Below are 17462 nucleotides of genomic sequence, written 5' to 3'. Positions count from 1 at the left end.
AACAGTGTATACAAAGGGAAACAATAGTCAGCTTAGAAAGGTAGGTTGCCAATAATTTTATATGGCTAAATACCTAGGAGAAAATTTGTATTTTATTGAAGAGGCAATAGAAATCTCCTGAAGTCCTTTTTAATTATACCTTAACATTCATTTTACAAATATTTAAATAAATTCTCTTTGTCTCTCCAGTCCTTCCCCCCACTTAGTGTAAGGCAAACAATATAATATCAACAATACATGTGAAATCAAGTAAAATTTTTCTACGTTAACCATTTTGCAAAATCAAACCAAACCAAAAACAACAACCAAAAAGTATGATTCATTCTTCACTTAAGAGTACATCATTTCTCTTTCTGTATGTGGGTAGCATTTTCATCATAAGTCCTTTGGATCACTGGTTGATTAGGGTAGCTAAGTCTTTTACAGTTGATCTTCATTACAGTATTGCTCTTATTGTGGAGAGCATTCTCCTTTGCATCAGTTTGTATGTCTTCCCAGGTTTTTCTAAAACCATCCTCTTCATCATTCCACAATAATGTTCTATCATGATCATATACCAGAACTTGTTCAGCCATTTCTCCAACTGATCTGGCATCCCTTCAATTTCCAGTTCTTTACCACTATAAAAAAGAGCTATTATAAATATTTTTATATATAGTTCCTTTTCCTTTTTCCTTTTATCTCTTTGAGTTATGGATGTAGTTGTGTTATTGCTAGGCTAAAGGATATATACAATTTTATAGCCCTTTGTTGGACCAGTTCACAATTCCATCTACAGTGCATTTTTCATTTTCCCTCTCTGTCCTGTAAACAACTGGATAGGTGTGAGGCAATACTTCAGAATTGTTTTAATTTGCATTTTTCCAGTACATAGTGATTTAAAGCATCTTTACATGTCTATTGATAGCTTTGATTTCTTCTTCTGAAAACTGCCTATTCATATCCTTTTGACTATTTATCAATTGGAGAATAGCTCTTATTTTTATGAATTTTGCTCAGTTCCCTATGTATTTGAGAAATGAGACTTTTATCAGAGAAACTTGCTATAAATTTTGTCCTCTCTATTTTCTGCTTTCTTTCTAATTTTGGCTGCAAATTTTGGTTTTGTTGGCAAAGGCTTTTAATTTTATATAATAAAAATTATCCATTTTGCCTCCTGTGATCTCTTTTATTCCTTATTTGGTCATAAGCTCTTCCCTTAGCCATATATCTAACAAGCACTTTTTTTTTTCTAGGCTCTCCTAATTGCTTATCATATCACTCTTTATGTTTAAATCACATGCCCATTTTAACCTTTTCTTGGTATACAATGTGAGACATTGGTCTATGCCTAGTTTCTGCCAAACTACATTTCTGTTTTCCCACCAATTTTTTATCAAATGAGGGAAATTCCATACCCTACCCCGGCCCCCACCCTACCTGGATCTTTGAGTTTATCAAACAATAGATTATTATGGCCATTTATTACTATATATTCTGTACCTAATTTATTCCACTGTTCCATCACTATTTTTTAGGTAGTACCAGATTTGTTTTGATGCTAGTGCTTTGTAATATAGTTCTAAATCTGACCTCTTTTTTTCAGCCAAATCTTCACTTTTTTAACTGATTGCTATGATTTTCTTGACCTTTGTTCTTCCATATCATTTGGAAGATTAGTTGTTTAAATTGTTTGCTATAGCCAATTCTCATTATTATTATTATTCTTTGTTTTTACTAATTCTGTTTGTCCTAATAAGTGGGCATTATGATTATATAAAAATATTTTATTTGGGTTAGATTCTCCCCCTTAATATCTTTTCCTACCCATAAAATATAATAAATTTTGTTTTCTTGTGATGCTATTTGCTTTTGCTATGTCTGGTACCTACCAATTCTTTTGTCAAAGAAAATGTTTACTTTGTGGGGTCTTTGACTTTGCATTTTTTCATCCTGAATCATGCTTGCCAATATATTTCTCATCATTCTCATTTATTTCCACCTTTATACTGAAGTAACCAAATATCAATGTATGCATTAGTATGATTTAGAGACTATAACTGAATTTTTCATAGTGTTTTCCCATTTCTTCGTCTTCTGCAACTGATGTTGGTACATAATCTCCAATTATTTTCACAGTGTTTTTCTTTTTGTCAAATATTTCTCATGAATACTGCAATATGAGGAATACTATTTTTTGCTTTTTGGACATATGGTAAAACCAACTCCATCAACTCCTTTTAGGTGTTCCAATGAAAAAACGAATACCTTCTCCCAGTTAAAGAACTTGTATCAAACTTTTATAAAGTAGGTCAAGTAACAAATGTACAAACCTTAGTAGATCTGTGAGCACGTATAATGATAACTATTTAATACATAGGTCACTGAATTGTTTTTCAAATCACATGTTGAAGTTTTCTGTTTGTCTTTTTCTTTAAAGGACTTTATCCTGGAACATTACAGTGAAGATAGTTCTTTATATGAAGATGAAATTGCAGATCTTATGGATCTAAGACAAGTAAGTTTCCATCTGGGATTCAGTATAGTCAGTAGATTTGCATTTGCTCTTCATAGTATGTTTTATCTAAAAAAAATTTTTTTTAACCCTTATCTTTCGTCTTTGAACTGATACTAAATATTAGTTCCAAGGCAGAAGAGTAGTAAGGGCTAGGCATTTGGGATTGTGACTTTCCCAGAGTCGTACAGCTAGGAAGTATCTGAGGTCAGATTTGAACCCAGGGCCTCCAGTCTTCAGGGCTGGATTTTTATCCACTGAACCACCTGACTGCCCCCATAATATGCTTTAATCTTGACTCTGAGAGACAGCGTAGCATAGTGGATAGAATAATCACAACCATAGTAGCATTTATATAGTGCTTTAAGATTTGCAAAGCATTGCCCACTCACAAATTATCTCATTTATTAGGGAATGAAAGTGTTAGATTCCTTTCTGAGTCTTTAGAGTAAGCAAGAAATGGGTTCAATGATACATACTGACTGCATGAAGCTGGGTAAATCACTTAACCTTAGTATTCTAGATCACTCTAAAACAATCGGTTACAAAGAAAGTGCCAACCTATATTTGGAATTTCTTCACCCAAGAATTCACTTATAATAATGATATCACAGATATAGTTGAAATCCCTAATATATTCTGTTTTCCTATAAGTGTTGTGTTTTTAATTCATAGTACCCCTATGGTAAACAAATTGTAGGAACCACCAACCTTTCTTAAGCTAAATATCAAACTAAAAATTATGAGAGGCATACTTAGGGTTGGGTGTGGGGAAATTGTAGGAACGGTGTGTTCTGAATTGATTTTATGTGTTAGATCAGTTAGCTGATTCTAGTAATAGGTTGTTTACCTTTATTCATTATTTCTTTTCTAAATATCTTTAGGCTTGCCGCACACCTAGCCGAGATGAAGCTGGTATTGAACTGTTAACAACATACTTCATTCAGCTTGGTTTTGTTGAAAACAGATTCTTTCCACCCACTAGGCACATGGGAATTTTATTTACATGGTAAGTTGTCATTGCTATTTTTCTCTACTTAAATGAATTTTCTTTTATTCCTATTTATCTTAAAATGATTTAATTTGGATACATTGCTTTTGTCATTTTTATAGCTATTTTCTAGTTGTTGAGCTTATGAAAGGTAGCTAAAGATAAGTAGACTAATGTTTACACAGCAGATCCCAAAGAACTCAGAGCATTTCACAACCACTGCCTATTTGCTCATCATGAGGTAGAACTGGAATTGTCTTAAACCTCACATTATAATTAAGGAAAATTGTTTCTTTGGAAGGAAAAATTCTTATTTTAGGCTTGACAGGTGTTTTTAATGAATAGGCTTTTTTCACAATTCCGAGGACATTAGATACTAAGGAATGAGAAATTTGATTTGACCAGACAATGAATTTGTATTGCTAATTTTTTTTATCAGTATACATTCTTTTTAAATTTTAAAATCTTTATTTTTATTTATATCTTTTGTTTTTAAGTTGTCTTAATTTTTTAATATATCTTGACTCTCTCCTGTGAGTTATAAAATTTTTTTAATGAAAGATGAAAAGAAAAACAGTTCAGAAAAACACTCAACATATCAATTATATTTCATAATATTAAGTTTTCCATACCTATAGCCCTATACCTTTGTAATAAGTTGAAGAAGGTATATATTCTCAACTCTTATCCAGGCCAAGTTTGTTTATTATAACAAAACATTCAATTCCTTTTTTAAAAAGTTCTTTCTTTTTCCATGTTTGTAACTGTATATAATTCAGTGTAATCAAGTCTGTTATTCTTTTGTGTAAACAAAATCTATATAGCTTGTGGGACCTATCTTTGAATTTCATATAAAGGGTTGTTATAAATTTGTTTTCAACAGAAGCAAAGTGAAGTTTTCTCTATCTTTAAAATTTCTTAAATAGGTATGATTCCTTAACTGGTGTTCCAGTCAGCCAACAGAATTTGTTGCTGGAAAAAGCTAGTATTCTTTTTAATATTGGTGCTGTCTATACACAAATTGGAACCCGAAGTAACCGACAGACACAAACAGGGCTGGAACATGCTGTGGATGCCTTTCAAAGAGCTGCAGGTAAAGAGGGTTGTATGAGAAAACATTGATTACTTGTAAAGGTGCACAAGGGCATCTGTGTGTGTTTGTGTGTGTGTGTGTGTGTGTGTGTGTGTGCGCACGCGTGTATTTCAGTAAGAGAAATTGTATTTCATTGCCTTTGACACTCACTCTCTTTGTTCTTCAGAAAGGATCGTTATTATTTTGTCTTTGACAGTTTTTTTTATTAAACCTCAATTTTGCCATTTTTTTTGGCTTTGCAGTCATTAGGACTCAAGTAGCTAGGTTTCCCACAGGTTCATTGCTGACTTTCTGTGAAAGTGTAAAAAGAGAATTGTTTTAGGGTCTAAAAACCTGTTATCATCTGATTATGTGAACAGGATTCTGGACCTCGATCATTAATTTTCCCCAAATATGAGAGCTTGGGTAGGTATGTGGCATATTAATTGTTCCTTTGTAGAATGAATACTTTTATTAAAATCTCTCTTTTTATTGTTCTGAACCCATTTAACAATAAATATTACTATTGCTATATACAAAGAAGATCAAAAAAGAGGACAGATGAGGCTATAAATTTCCACTAACTTCTGCTTTTTTTTTTTTTTTTTTTTTTTGCTATTTCAAATTTAACATGGTAGTTCCAAACTGCTCTACTTGTTTGTCCTTGTGAATTTTCTTTGGCTCACCTGTTTATTTTTAAAAAGAATTCATTGAATTTCTTTTCTTTGTGTGTGTGTGTTTTATTATTTTTACCTTCCCTCCCTTCTAATAAATAAGTCTAATCAAATATACAAATAAATCCATATATTTGCTATATTTGAAAATGTATGACTTTCTGTACCTCTAGTCTTATCACATCTCTGCCAAAAGAGTGAGAAAGTGTGACTCATCATTAGTCTTCTGGAGTTGCGATTGACCATTGGTTAATCATGCTCCTTCATTCACAGTTATTTTTGGAAAGGTCTTAAAATCTATATTGTGTATTGCAGAAGAGCAGTAAGGGCCAGACAATGGGGATTAAGTGACTTGCCTAGAGTCACACAGCTGGGAAGTGTCTGAGGTCAAATTTGAACCCAGGACCTCCCATCTCTAGGCCTGTCTCAATCCACTGACCTACCCAGTTGCCCCCTTTTTTTCTTCTTTTTTAAAGATCTCTTTGAGGTATAGCCCAAGTAGTGTTATTACTATATCAAAGGGTATAAAGAGTTTATTAACTTTTTATCCCAGGTGTTCTTAAACCTTTTTTGTGTCATGGACTTTACTCTCTCTCTTTCCCAACTTTCACAGTCTGGTGAAACCTAGAGATCCCATCTCAGAATGTTTTTAAATGTATATGATTGAAAAGGAAACCAAATACAGATTATCCCCTCCCTTCTAGCCAAAAAAAAATTCATGGACCTCAGATTAAGAACCTCTGCTTTTTATCATGGCAACTCTCATGCAAATTGAAAGTGTATAAAGTATTCCCTAACCATCTTTTGTAATACTTCCACAGACTATGGTTTATGTGCTTGTGAAACTAGATAAACTGGTTGGATGGGAATGATGTTGGAGGTTATATTTCAGTTCCTGATTTGTTAGTTTTGTTTTTGATAGTGAATTTTCAAAGAGGAAAAATATGGTAGCTGAAATATATATTGTATTTTTTCATATGAATCCAGAAAATCTCCCCAATTCTGTGCCTAGATTACTACCTGTTCCAAGCTCAGTTTGTGGGGTGCCAAGCCTTCACATGACTCTCCAAATCCAAGGGTCTTTCCCGACTCAGTCATTATTCCTGCTTTTTTATTCTTTAAAAGCTAAGGATAAAGGACTGAATAACATTCATCACAAATCTGAGATCATCATGAATTTAACAAGCATTTAATATCTACTGTTTGGAAGGCATTGTGCTAAATGCTAGGGATACAAAGTTAGCTATATCACAAAAGTTGCTCCCCCACACATTCCTTGTAAACCTGCTATTAATGAAACTGAGTATGTAGCTCTTGCCAGAAAATGACTGACTGTGATGAGTACTGATACCAGTTCAATGGCTTTGAAAGCCTAGAAGGGAAATAAGATTTGTAAATGAATCCAGTTTGGAGAGCAGCTTTAGGTATGCATGTGTATGTGTGTGGGTGTTTAATCTCTTTCTAATGTGGGAGAGTAAGAGGTATTTCTTCTTTCAACTGATATGAATTCCTAAAAAATATTTATTTTTACGTTTAAGGAGTTTTAAACTACCTAAAAGAAACATTTACTCATACACCAAGTTATGACATGAGCCCTGCCATGCTAAATGTTCTGGTCAAAATGATGCTAGCACAAGCTCAAGAGATCATCTTTGAGAAAATTAGTCTCCCTGGGATCCGAAATGAGTTTTTTACCTTAGTGAAAATGGCCCAGGAAGCTGCCAAGGTAAGTGGTGATGCTATACTTTTTAAAACTGGCTTTATTTCTTGGGCCCCATGCTTTTGGTGGGTCCTTGGAGATTACTGGTAGATATAAACCCCAAAGCCCAATGAGAATCTTTTTCAGAATTTGCTTATAAGAGTACTCTTTATAGGACTCCTAGGCAGGGATTTCTTCTTTGCTCTCTATACAAATTTGTTATGGTATGACATGGATCAGTAATACCAACCTGAGCTTTTAATTCACAAATAAATCTATTATTACGATTGCCTGCCTGATTATTCTTTTAATATTGAAGTTAACAATAGGAAGTGACCTTGAAAATGTTTGCCCAGTTCTTTTATGACCTGCCTGTATTCATAATTGCTTGTAAAAGAAAGAGCTTTTTGTTCTTGGCAAAGGAAACATGAAGCAGTTTTGTGCCAGTGATCTCTTTTTTCTCCCTCTCCTGTTTTAGGTTGGGGAGGTTTACCAGCAACTTCACTCAGCTATGAGTCAGGAACCAGTTAAAGAGAATATTCCGTACTCTTGGGCCACCCTGGTCAAAGTGAAATCTGACCATTACAGAGCTCTGGCTCACTACTTTGCTGCCACCCTTCTGATTGATCATCAGTGTAAGAGTTACAAAAAAAATCCCAAACTTCCTAATTAAAAATGTTTTTATTTTTTCATGCTTCTGTAAAATGGTTTAATATGACCCTAAGGCAGTTCAATGCTATTTCTATTTGACAGATGATGTTATAAGTATAAAGTTAACAACAATACCAGCATGTGTCAAGAAGCTCTGTATTGTGTCCTTTGCTTAGCCCAGTGAAGTACCAATAGAAATTTATAAACTACATGACCATCCATCTACCTATATTTTTTCCAGACTCTGCCTATCTCTTAATTATGTCAGGAAGCATTAGTGCCTGTCATGCCAAGAACTGGGAGTAAAAAGAAAGGCAAAAGAGATAGTCCTCACTGCCAGGGGAGTCTAACAGTCTAAACAGGGAGCTCAGTCTGTTAATCTAAAGAAGGGCACTACTTTGCTTTTGTGTTTGTGTTTGTTTTTTTTTTTTTTAATCTCTAGTCCCTAGCATAGAGCCTTGCATATTATATTAAGTTTTTAATACACATTTGTTGAATTATTAAATACTACCCGTGCAAAACACTGGGATAGATATTTAAGACATAAAGTGTGAGATAGAGTTCCTGCCCTAAAGGGACTTGCAATTTAGTTGTGAAGTCAGTTCATATACTTACAATATAAAATAACATTAGAAAACAGCATATGACAAGAACCAGATGAATGGTATATTCAATAAACACTAGTGTTTATTTAAATATAGATTTAAAGGGAAAGTTTACTTTGCATTGGAGTGATCAGGGAAAGCTTCATAGAGGAGATGGGACTTGAACTGGGTCTTGAAGAATGGATAAGATTTGAAGATATGAAATGAAAATGTTTGAGTATCAGTGTAGAGGCTAGCATACATGGCTTTGGTGGGAGTATTATATAGGACCATCATTTAGTTCAGCATCATAAAACTAATTCTTCCATAATAGGAAAGATAAAATTATATGATGCAGAATTAAAAAAGAATATTCAAAGTTTCTATTCTGATTTATTCATTTTACAAATCAAACTCCCTTTTTCAAAATCCATGTCATTATAGTGAATCCTGGAGATGATGAAGACCAACAGGAAAAGTGTTTGTCTCAACTGTATGATCACATGCCTGAAGGATTTACACCTTTGGCAACATTGAAGAACAAAAATGAGCGGAAACAACTAGGTAAATACTATTGTTTGTATGGGAAGTAGGGAAAGTATTACTCTCAAAAAGCTCATCAAAATTACCTCCCTGGGGTTTGGCATATCCATGTGCTTTCCTATGCTCTAGAATTTTCCTAAAGATAGTGGGCTATAAATGTCATGATCATCCTACTTTGTTTTCAGAATCCTTTTGTCTCTATGAAAATAGTTACGTCTGAAAGTTGCATTTTTGAATATGTAATTTTTACAAGTTATGTTTAAATGATCTGGGCTTAGATTGGATCATATGTCTCAAAATGAATAAATACTTATTTCTACATTTGTATTTCTTGTAGCTAGATTTAAGTGGCAATTTAGTTATCTCATAGATAAGAGTGGAATTTTCTAGATGCATTTAATAGGGTCTTCAAGTTGGACCAGGAGAATTTACTAGAAAGCAGAGCTTATTTTTGTTGTTTGCATGAAAAAAATCATTGGTCAGAAGAACTAGGTTTGAGTTCTAGCTCTGCTGGTGGAGGACTTTGAAATGTAGTAGGCAAAATAAAACATAAAAAAATAATTCAGAAATGGATCATTTTCCTGGGGTGGTCAGAGAAGGCTTCAAGGAAGAGATGGGATTTGAGTTAGACTTATGAGGATAAGAAGAATTTCTATATTTGAGGAGGGGAGGAAAAGGCAGAACATAAGCAAAGATTCAAAAGTCAGGAAAACTTAAAGACTGTTCAGAGAGGAGCAATAATAATGATAATTTATGACCTTAGGAAATTTACTTTTATTATTTCTCAACCTTTTGGCTAAGATCAAGTGTGTGGAAATATACTTTTTTTCTGTACCTTAAGGTTAATTAAGGAAATTAAAGTTTTTTAGGACCTCAATTTCTTTCTTTGTAAAACAAAGCAGTTGAATTAAGTAGTCTTTAAAGTTTCTTCTAGCTCTGTTAATAAAAGTGATCAGTTGAAATATTAAATTCTATTTGACAATGCAATTGAAATTTATATTTGGGGGGGGTCAAATGAAAATTTTGTAATGGTTTCTATCTTCAGGGAAATCCCATTTACGTAAAGCTATTGCTGATCATGAAGAATCTGTGAGGGCTGCCAGCTTGTGCAAAAAGTTGAGAAACATTGAGATTCTTCAGGAAATCTTGTCTGTTGCTCACAAGAGGTCTCATCTCAAATACTCTCAGCATGAACAAGATGATGATTTTCTGAATTTAATAGATGCTCCAGATATTACCCGTAAGTACATCACATGATCAATCTCAGTAAATCCATCCTATAGTAGAGACATAGTGTTCTAACATGGGCAAAATCAGCCTCCATTCAGTCACCTGGTATCTATTTAAGCACCTCCCCTGTGCAAGCTATTACTGTGGGAGTACAAAGATGAGTGAGACTTCTTGTTATCCAAGAGCTTCCAGTGTAGGAGGGGAGATAAGACTTTTACAGAAAATAAACATAATGCAAAATGCTGATAAAGGCATGAACAAAAGGGTAAAGAAATCAAGAGGTGAAAAAAATCAGTGGAAGGAGGTGATCAGGGAAGGCTTCATAGTGTTGAGATTTGAGTTAGGCTTTTAAATATGATTAGGATTTCCATACTGATTAGAATGGGAGAAAGGCACGCCAAATGAAATGAATGGAGGTTTGGAGGAAGGAAAACTTAAGGTATGTTTGTAGAGGAGGGATAATAGTTTGCTTGGGGAAATGCTTATATAATTTGGAGAGTGTGGGAAAAAAAACTGCTGGGGGGAGGTCATCTTGTCCAAGTCCCTGAAGACACAGGTGTAGCAAAGCAGGGATTGCTTGGAGGGAAACCCAACTCCATTCCTAAACCACTAGAGGGCCTTGAAAGTTAGACTGAGAAGTATGACTCATGCTATTCATTTACCTACTTTTTTTTAATGACAATATTAGAATTGATTTGTGATACATATAATAGAAGAGATAACTTATGGAAAGTTTTACTCTGAAACAGAAAAATGTTCAAATACCATCACATATTATGAAATGCCAAATGATATGGTGGATGCATTAGGCAGAAATAAATTTGAATGGAATAATTTCTTTGAATTCCCCTTTTTTACAATACTATAGCCTAACTGTGGAGAACTAAAATGCAAATAGGGAGAAATATTACAGAATCTAGGTAGATATATTATTTCTTTAAGTCTTAGGGAGGTTAGCAAGCTCTCTTCTAACTATTGTATAAACATTACTTGAAATATATGCCAAAGGATTGTCTAGTAATCCATAAATTAGATTTGTCTATTTTGATAGCATTTTCCATTTTTCTGGATAGCGCTTTTCATTCTGCTTAATGTTATCTCTTGCCTAGTGGTTTTTATTTCACTAAATATACTTTTCAAAGACCTTTCAATTGGATACCAAAAGGAAGCACTTACTGAAGGGACAAAATTAAATGTCTCTCACTTGCCAGGCCTCAAGATGCAATAAAAATATTACTTCTCTTAGAATGTCACTGAAGTCAGTGTGTCAAGTAGCACCTCTCTCTCTCTCTCTCTCTCTCTCTCTCTCTCTCTCTCTCTCTCCCTCTCTCTCTATCTATCCACACACACATATATAGCATCTGCTGTGTGCTAGGCACTCTTGTTAGACACGGGATATAAATACAAAAAAGATTTTGCTCAAATAGCTTACTTTCTTAATGGGAGGAAATAATACAAATGAATAAGTGATCTGAGAAGAGCGAAGTCTCAGAGATGGTGAGTTGGAGGCATGGGCCAATGAAGTGATGCATCATTTTCGGAAGCAATGAGAGTACTGATTATTGTTCCCAGGACAAGAGGTAGAAGTGGGTAGCTGGCTAAATGAAGTAAATTCTCACTGCCAATCTGGTATCCAGAGTGAGAGCTGGAGGTCAGGTCGGGAAGGCAGAGGCAGAAAAGGCCTGGTAAGACAGCTAGTTTCTTCACTTAGCAGGGCAGGTTGCAAAGCAGGAAGACTATGGATAACTGTCATCTTATACTTCACATTTTCTTTTACAGCTAAAACAGAGCAGGAAGTTGAGATGATGGCCCCACAGTTTTCTAAGGTGGTAGTGACAGACTTCTTCCAGAAGCTGGTATGAGTTACCCCAATGACACATGATAATGACCTCTCTGGGTAGACAACTCTTAATTTAGTTAAAGAGTATGAGGGTTGCTGGCTACATAGGTTCCTAGATGTCTTTGAATGACTGTCTTTCATTTGATTGAATGCACGTAATATAATAGTTTGTTTGGTCATTTTATGTTCCTGTAGGCAGTTCTTTTTTATTTGTTATTTATTTTTATTTTTTATTAAATATTTATTTTTTAGAAAAGTTAACATGGTTACATGACTCATGCTCTTACTTTTCCCTTCTCCCCCCCACTCCTCCCCCCCCCCCCATAGCTGCTGTGCATTTCCACTGGTTTTAACATGTGTCATTGATCAAGACCCATTTCCAAATTGTTGATAGTTGCATAGGTGTGGTAGTTTCCAGATTACATCCCTAATCATGTCCTCCTCAACCCATGTGTTCAAGTAGTTGCCCCTCTTCTGTGTTTCCACTCCCACAGTTCTTCCTAGTCAGTTCTTTTTTAAAGGCAATTATAGAACTCAGAAATGTTGACTAGGATGTCTAAGGACTCTAGAATGCCTCAGTCTGAAAAAGAAAGTGGTATGGCTTGGGGATAGGCAAAAAATACTTATTTTTACTGGTCCTTGGTTATTCCTAGATGTTTTAAAAGACCATGTTTTAGGGGCAGCTAGGTAGCACACTGGATGAAGCACCAAGCTTTGGGTCAAGAGGATCTGGGTTCAAATCAGACAAGTCGCTTGACTCCAATTGCCTAGCCTTGGCTGCTGTTTCTTAGAATTGATACTAAGATAGAAGGTAAAGGTTAAAAAAAAAACTTTGCTCTAGATTTATACCTACTACTTATATTCAAGGACTATTTTTGAGAACATATCTTTCTTAACTTTAGAGTAAACCTCTTCTCCCTTACTTTTTGAAGTTAATTTCTCTGACCCCTGGAAAAATGGTTACTAAGATTATCTATGACAGCATCATGGATGTATTGCTGGAAGAAATTGCAGGTCTTCTAGTTCATCTTAGTTAAAGATTTCAAGAATGACAGAAATTATTACACAGAATTTCAAAGGTGGAGAGATATCGATCTTCTCTAAATCTGATAAATGGTCATCTAGCCTTTGGTTGAAGATTTTCAATGGGAGAAAATCCAGTACTTTAAAAAGCAACATATACCACCTTTTGATACCTCTCATCATTAGGAAGTATTTTCTACAATCATGTCTTTTTGCAATTTCTGCCCATTGCTCCTAATGCTACTTTCTATGTAGAGCCAACAATTAAGTTGGTGGTGGTCCATCCACTCTGCTATAAATATGAAAAATAATAAAGGCTGCTATAAATATAAATATTAGTAATTTAATTAAAGCCATGCTGATAGATAAAGTTATTAGACCACGCGCTTGTAAGCATTCAAAATTGCCGCTCCAGTCATTATTACCTCTTCCTCCGTCTGCTGGCCAAGAGCCACTTCCTCCTAACCCAGGAGATTATAAACTCTTCCCTACGTGGAGACGTAGGTGTCCCCACGCTCAAAGAACCAGAAACGGAAACCCGTTGGACCATGGGAAATGTAGTTTGATACATTTCCCGTGTCTATAGAAAATACACACATATATACTTTTAGATGGCATTTCCCAAATTTCACTTTTACACTGCTACTTAGCTGCCCTTAGGTCTTTTGAAACCATCTAGGAATTCAGTCCTTTTCCCATATGATGGCCCTTAAAAAACTTGATTTCCTTATGCCCTAAGTTGTCTTTTTAGGTACAATATTCCTAGTTCCTTCAGCTAAACTTAGTATAATAGGTCAAGTTCCTTGGTTGTCCTCCTGGACACTTGTCAGTATATCAGTGTCCTTTTAAAAATGAAGTCCTCAGAACTGAAAATAATCTAGATGTGGAGGACAATGAGACTATCACCTCATACTAGAATATTATGTGCATTAATTTAGTCTGTGATCAAAAGAGCTTTATTGGTTGTCATATCACACTGTTGATTCAGATCCACTCAGCAGTCCATTAAAAAGACTCCCACATCTTTTTCAGCCAAACTACTATCCAGTAATGTCTCTCCCACCTTGTGAAATATTTTTTTTGACAGCAAGTGTAGGAATTACATTTATACTTAGCTCTATTAGAATTCTTCTTTGGTCCAATATTCTAGCCTTTCAAGAACTTTTAGAATAACAGTTTTATCTTAGTTTTATCTCTTAGTTTTATCACCATTTCATCTATGCTTTATCCAAGTCACTGACAAAAATGTTCAGTACATAGATGCAAGCCCAAATTCCTGGGGCATTCTGCTGGTGGTCTTCTAGTTGTTTAAGAACATAATCTTAAGGACATAACATGTCTATTTTAATGTAAAAATCATAAAAATGTTTTTTTATTCTATAGGGCCCTTTATCTATATTTTCAGCAAATAAGAGATGGACAGCTCCTCGAAACATTCATTTTACCATTGAAGAAGGAGATTTGGGATTTACCCTGAGAGGAGGTTCCCCAGTACAAATTCATTTTCTGGATCCATACTGCTCTGCTGCAGTAAGTACTATATTCTCAGGTACAGATTTGAGAGCAAAGGGAAACTATATATACTTAAAAAATATAAAGTATATCTGTGTATATACACATATATATCATGTACCCCCAAAAAACATACAATAAGTGGGATTGTAGGAAGACAGAATATTTGTGAAAGAATAACTTTGAAGGGACACATGTATGGTTTATACCCAAATAAAGTAAAAATACTTAACTACAAGTGCTATAGTGGATTTGGAAACTTTATGATTGAGATTCATTTTAATTACTATCAACCATTTGTATATTATCTTTCTAGCTGGCAGGCGTTAAAGAAGGAGATTATATTGTTTCTATTCAAGATACAGATTGTAAGTGGTTGACAGTGAGTGAAGTCATGCAAAAACTGAAAGCTTTAGAGGAGGAAGATATTGAGATGAAAGTTGTCAGTCTTATGGATTCAGCATCTTCTATGGTAAGAAATGACTCTTAGCTTCTCCTTATTCTCATTACTTTAATGAATTACCAAGCTCAGCTCAGCTAAATAATTTGCAAGCATTTTACTTAAAACCTCTAAATCAGGTTTCAAACTTTTGTTACAAATTTTGATGACTAAACTTAAAAAAACCTTATTTTAGTCATTAATTCAAGTTTGAAGAAGGAATAAACATTTTGCAGAGAATTGAAAATTTGTAAGTGGTCCAAAAGAATTGATGAGTACTAAAACAAATTTTCTAAATTTTTTTTTCACAGTAGCTCAATGTTTTTAGAAAAATATTGATTTAGTTCTCTTCAGAGCAAGAGTTCTTAACTTAGGGTCTATGAATTAAAATTTTTTTTTTTCAATATGATTGTTGGCCTTTGTATTCTTATGTATTTTATGCATTTAGAAACATTATTCCTAGAAGGTGTCGTCATGTTCCACCACTGTTTCAGGGGTTGAGAACACAAAAAAGATTAAGAATTCCTGTCTGAGAGACGTGGGAACTGTGGTTTTCTTTTTCTTTCTTTCTTTCTTTTTTTTTTTAATTAATCCCTTACCTTCTGTCATGGAGTCAATACTGTGTATTGGCTCCAAGGCAGAAGAGTGGTAAGGGCTAGGCAATGGGGGTCAAGTGACTTGTCCAGGGTCACACAGCTAAGAAGTACCTGAGGCCATATTTGAACCCAGGACCTCCTGTTTCTGAGCCTGGCTCTCAATCCACTGAGCCACCCAGCTGTCCCCGGAACCTTGATTTTCTAAAGCAATTTCATACTTTAATGCTATGCAATCCCAAAGCAGTCAGTTGTGGTTTACTAAGCAGATAGCAATACTAAGTTACTCCTTTAGTGATTTTTCAAGTCAAATGTAGTAAGTAAAAGCCTAAATTTGAAAACTGTAATTCTTGTAAAATGCTGTAAAGTAAGGAAATGATTCACCAGTTTACCCTCTTATTTTAAGCATATAACAACTCATGGATGCCTTTTTTCTTTTTCCATTTTATGCAGCATAATAAGTGTGCTACCTATTCTGTGGGAATGCAGAAAACATACTCCATGATCTGCTTGGCCATAGATGAAGATAAAATCGACAAAAGCAAAAAAATCTCCAAAAAACTGTCTTTTTTAAGTTGGGGAACCAACAAAAACAGGCAGAAGTCAGCAAGCACCCTCTGTCTCCCATCGGTTGGGGTGGCAAGACCCCAGATCAAGAAGAAACTTCCTTCTCCCTTTGGTCTTCTCAATACAGAAAGTTCACTGTATTAACATTTCAGTAAATGAAGCTATTTCTAACGGCCGAGTAGCTCTCAATGTATGTGCCATAATGTGAAATTTATGAATATATATTTAAACCAGTTTTCCTAGATTTTAAACTTGCATGTGGCATTTGTATCCTAAACAAAAGTGCCAAAACTAGATTTACAGAAGGCATTTATTCTGTCTTCTATTTGAAATGTGTCAATTTTTGGTACAAGTTATTTATTGCACAAGGTAATGTATATAGAATAGTGTTGAAAATATGAAGGACAGTCTTCACAGACTAATTTTGTTACTTCCCTATATCAGTTTTAAATTAATATTACCTATATTTACTCTATTTGTAACAGATTTAGAATTTGGGAAAAAAAGAGAAAATAATTTTTTTTCAGACAAATGTTATATACAACATGGCAGCTAGTATCTAGACTACAGTAATGGATTTGACTTACTGTTATAAAAAATAGTTCTTCATTCTCAATGACAAGTTTTACTTTGATTGCTGTATAAAGTGAAAGACAAATCTGCATATTTTTAGCATAGCTGCAGGTTCTAGATACAATCTAGTGCCAAATCTCATGATTTATATTATGTAATGTGTTAAGACTTCAATAGCAGAGGCTATTTAGAACCAGCTTCGACTTTACATATTGTTTAAAAATAATTTTCACATTGCTAACACACTAGTGTTAGATGAAAATGCCATCTACAGGGTAGATATTATACTGTTTGATACTCAAAACATTTTCCATTTTGTTTAAAGTAGGAAAGTGCATAAATGCACCTTGATTAAAACTCTGGCTAAAAAAAAGCCTGTTTTAACTTTTCTTTATAATAAATATATATTACTGAAGTTTAAAGCTTTATGAAAGACTTAAAATCCACATGCTTTCTAATAACCTTTTTTTTTTTGCTATGTACCATAATAATATAGGCACTACAAAAAAACTTTGTAGTTTGTAGACTTAATTATAATTTCTAAACATGCCATTAATACCTTTTAACACAAGTTTCCAAGTTTATTTTCATCAAAGTTTTAAGGGAGCATTGTGAAAATGTATCCAAACAGTGCCGTTAGCATTACATTTGTAGAGACATATATTTAAATAAATAACTATTCATTTATCTTTTTTGTCCTCAAATTTTTTCTCCTTTCAAGATTTATCTAGATGTTTAACTAGGACTGAAATGTTATTTTAAGGCACCAAAAGCTTTATTTAAGTTGGCGTCCGTTAAGTCTTTTTATTTTATGACCAGAACTGAAGACTAGTAACATGATGTATGATATGTAACATTTCACTGGCTAACTTTAATAACCACTTGAAATGTCAGAAGAAGCCCAAGAGGGTTGATGTTAGAGTTAAGGTCATAAATATTAAGAATTTCCTTTAAACTAATTATTTTTTAAAATTGAA

General features: G+C 34.1%; 1 protein-coding gene across 1 annotated transcript in view; it reads left to right on the top strand.

Moving 5' to 3' along the window:
• Window positions 1–17172, top strand: part of RHPN2 (rhophilin Rho GTPase binding protein 2) — a 74994-nt gene extending 57822 nt beyond the window's left edge. The window contains exons 5-15 of the mRNA XM_044664185.1: window positions 2420–2497; window positions 3379–3503; window positions 4412–4578; window positions 6770–6957; window positions 7409–7565; window positions 8610–8729; window positions 9754–9948; window positions 11718–11794; window positions 14185–14331; window positions 14630–14785; window positions 15799–17172. Of these exons, the coding sequence (XP_044520120.1) occupies window positions 2420–2497; window positions 3379–3503; window positions 4412–4578; window positions 6770–6957; window positions 7409–7565; window positions 8610–8729; window positions 9754–9948; window positions 11718–11794; window positions 14185–14331; window positions 14630–14785; window positions 15799–16056 (1668 nt within the window). The 3' untranslated portion in view covers window positions 16057–17172. The remainder of the gene's footprint in view (window positions 1–2419; window positions 2498–3378; window positions 3504–4411; window positions 4579–6769; window positions 6958–7408; window positions 7566–8609; window positions 8730–9753; window positions 9949–11717; window positions 11795–14184; window positions 14332–14629; window positions 14786–15798) is intronic.
• Window positions 17173–17462: the final 290 nt, after the last annotated feature.

The sequence above is a fragment of the Gracilinanus agilis genome, chromosome 2 (assembly GCF_016433145.1).
Source record: "Gracilinanus agilis isolate LMUSP501 chromosome 2, AgileGrace, whole genome shotgun sequence".
NCBI classification, from domain to species: domain Eukaryota; kingdom Metazoa; phylum Chordata; class Mammalia; order Didelphimorphia; family Didelphidae; genus Gracilinanus; species Gracilinanus agilis.
Note: the sequence above shows the minus strand (reverse complement) of the source record. Positions and strands in the feature narration are given on the sequence as shown.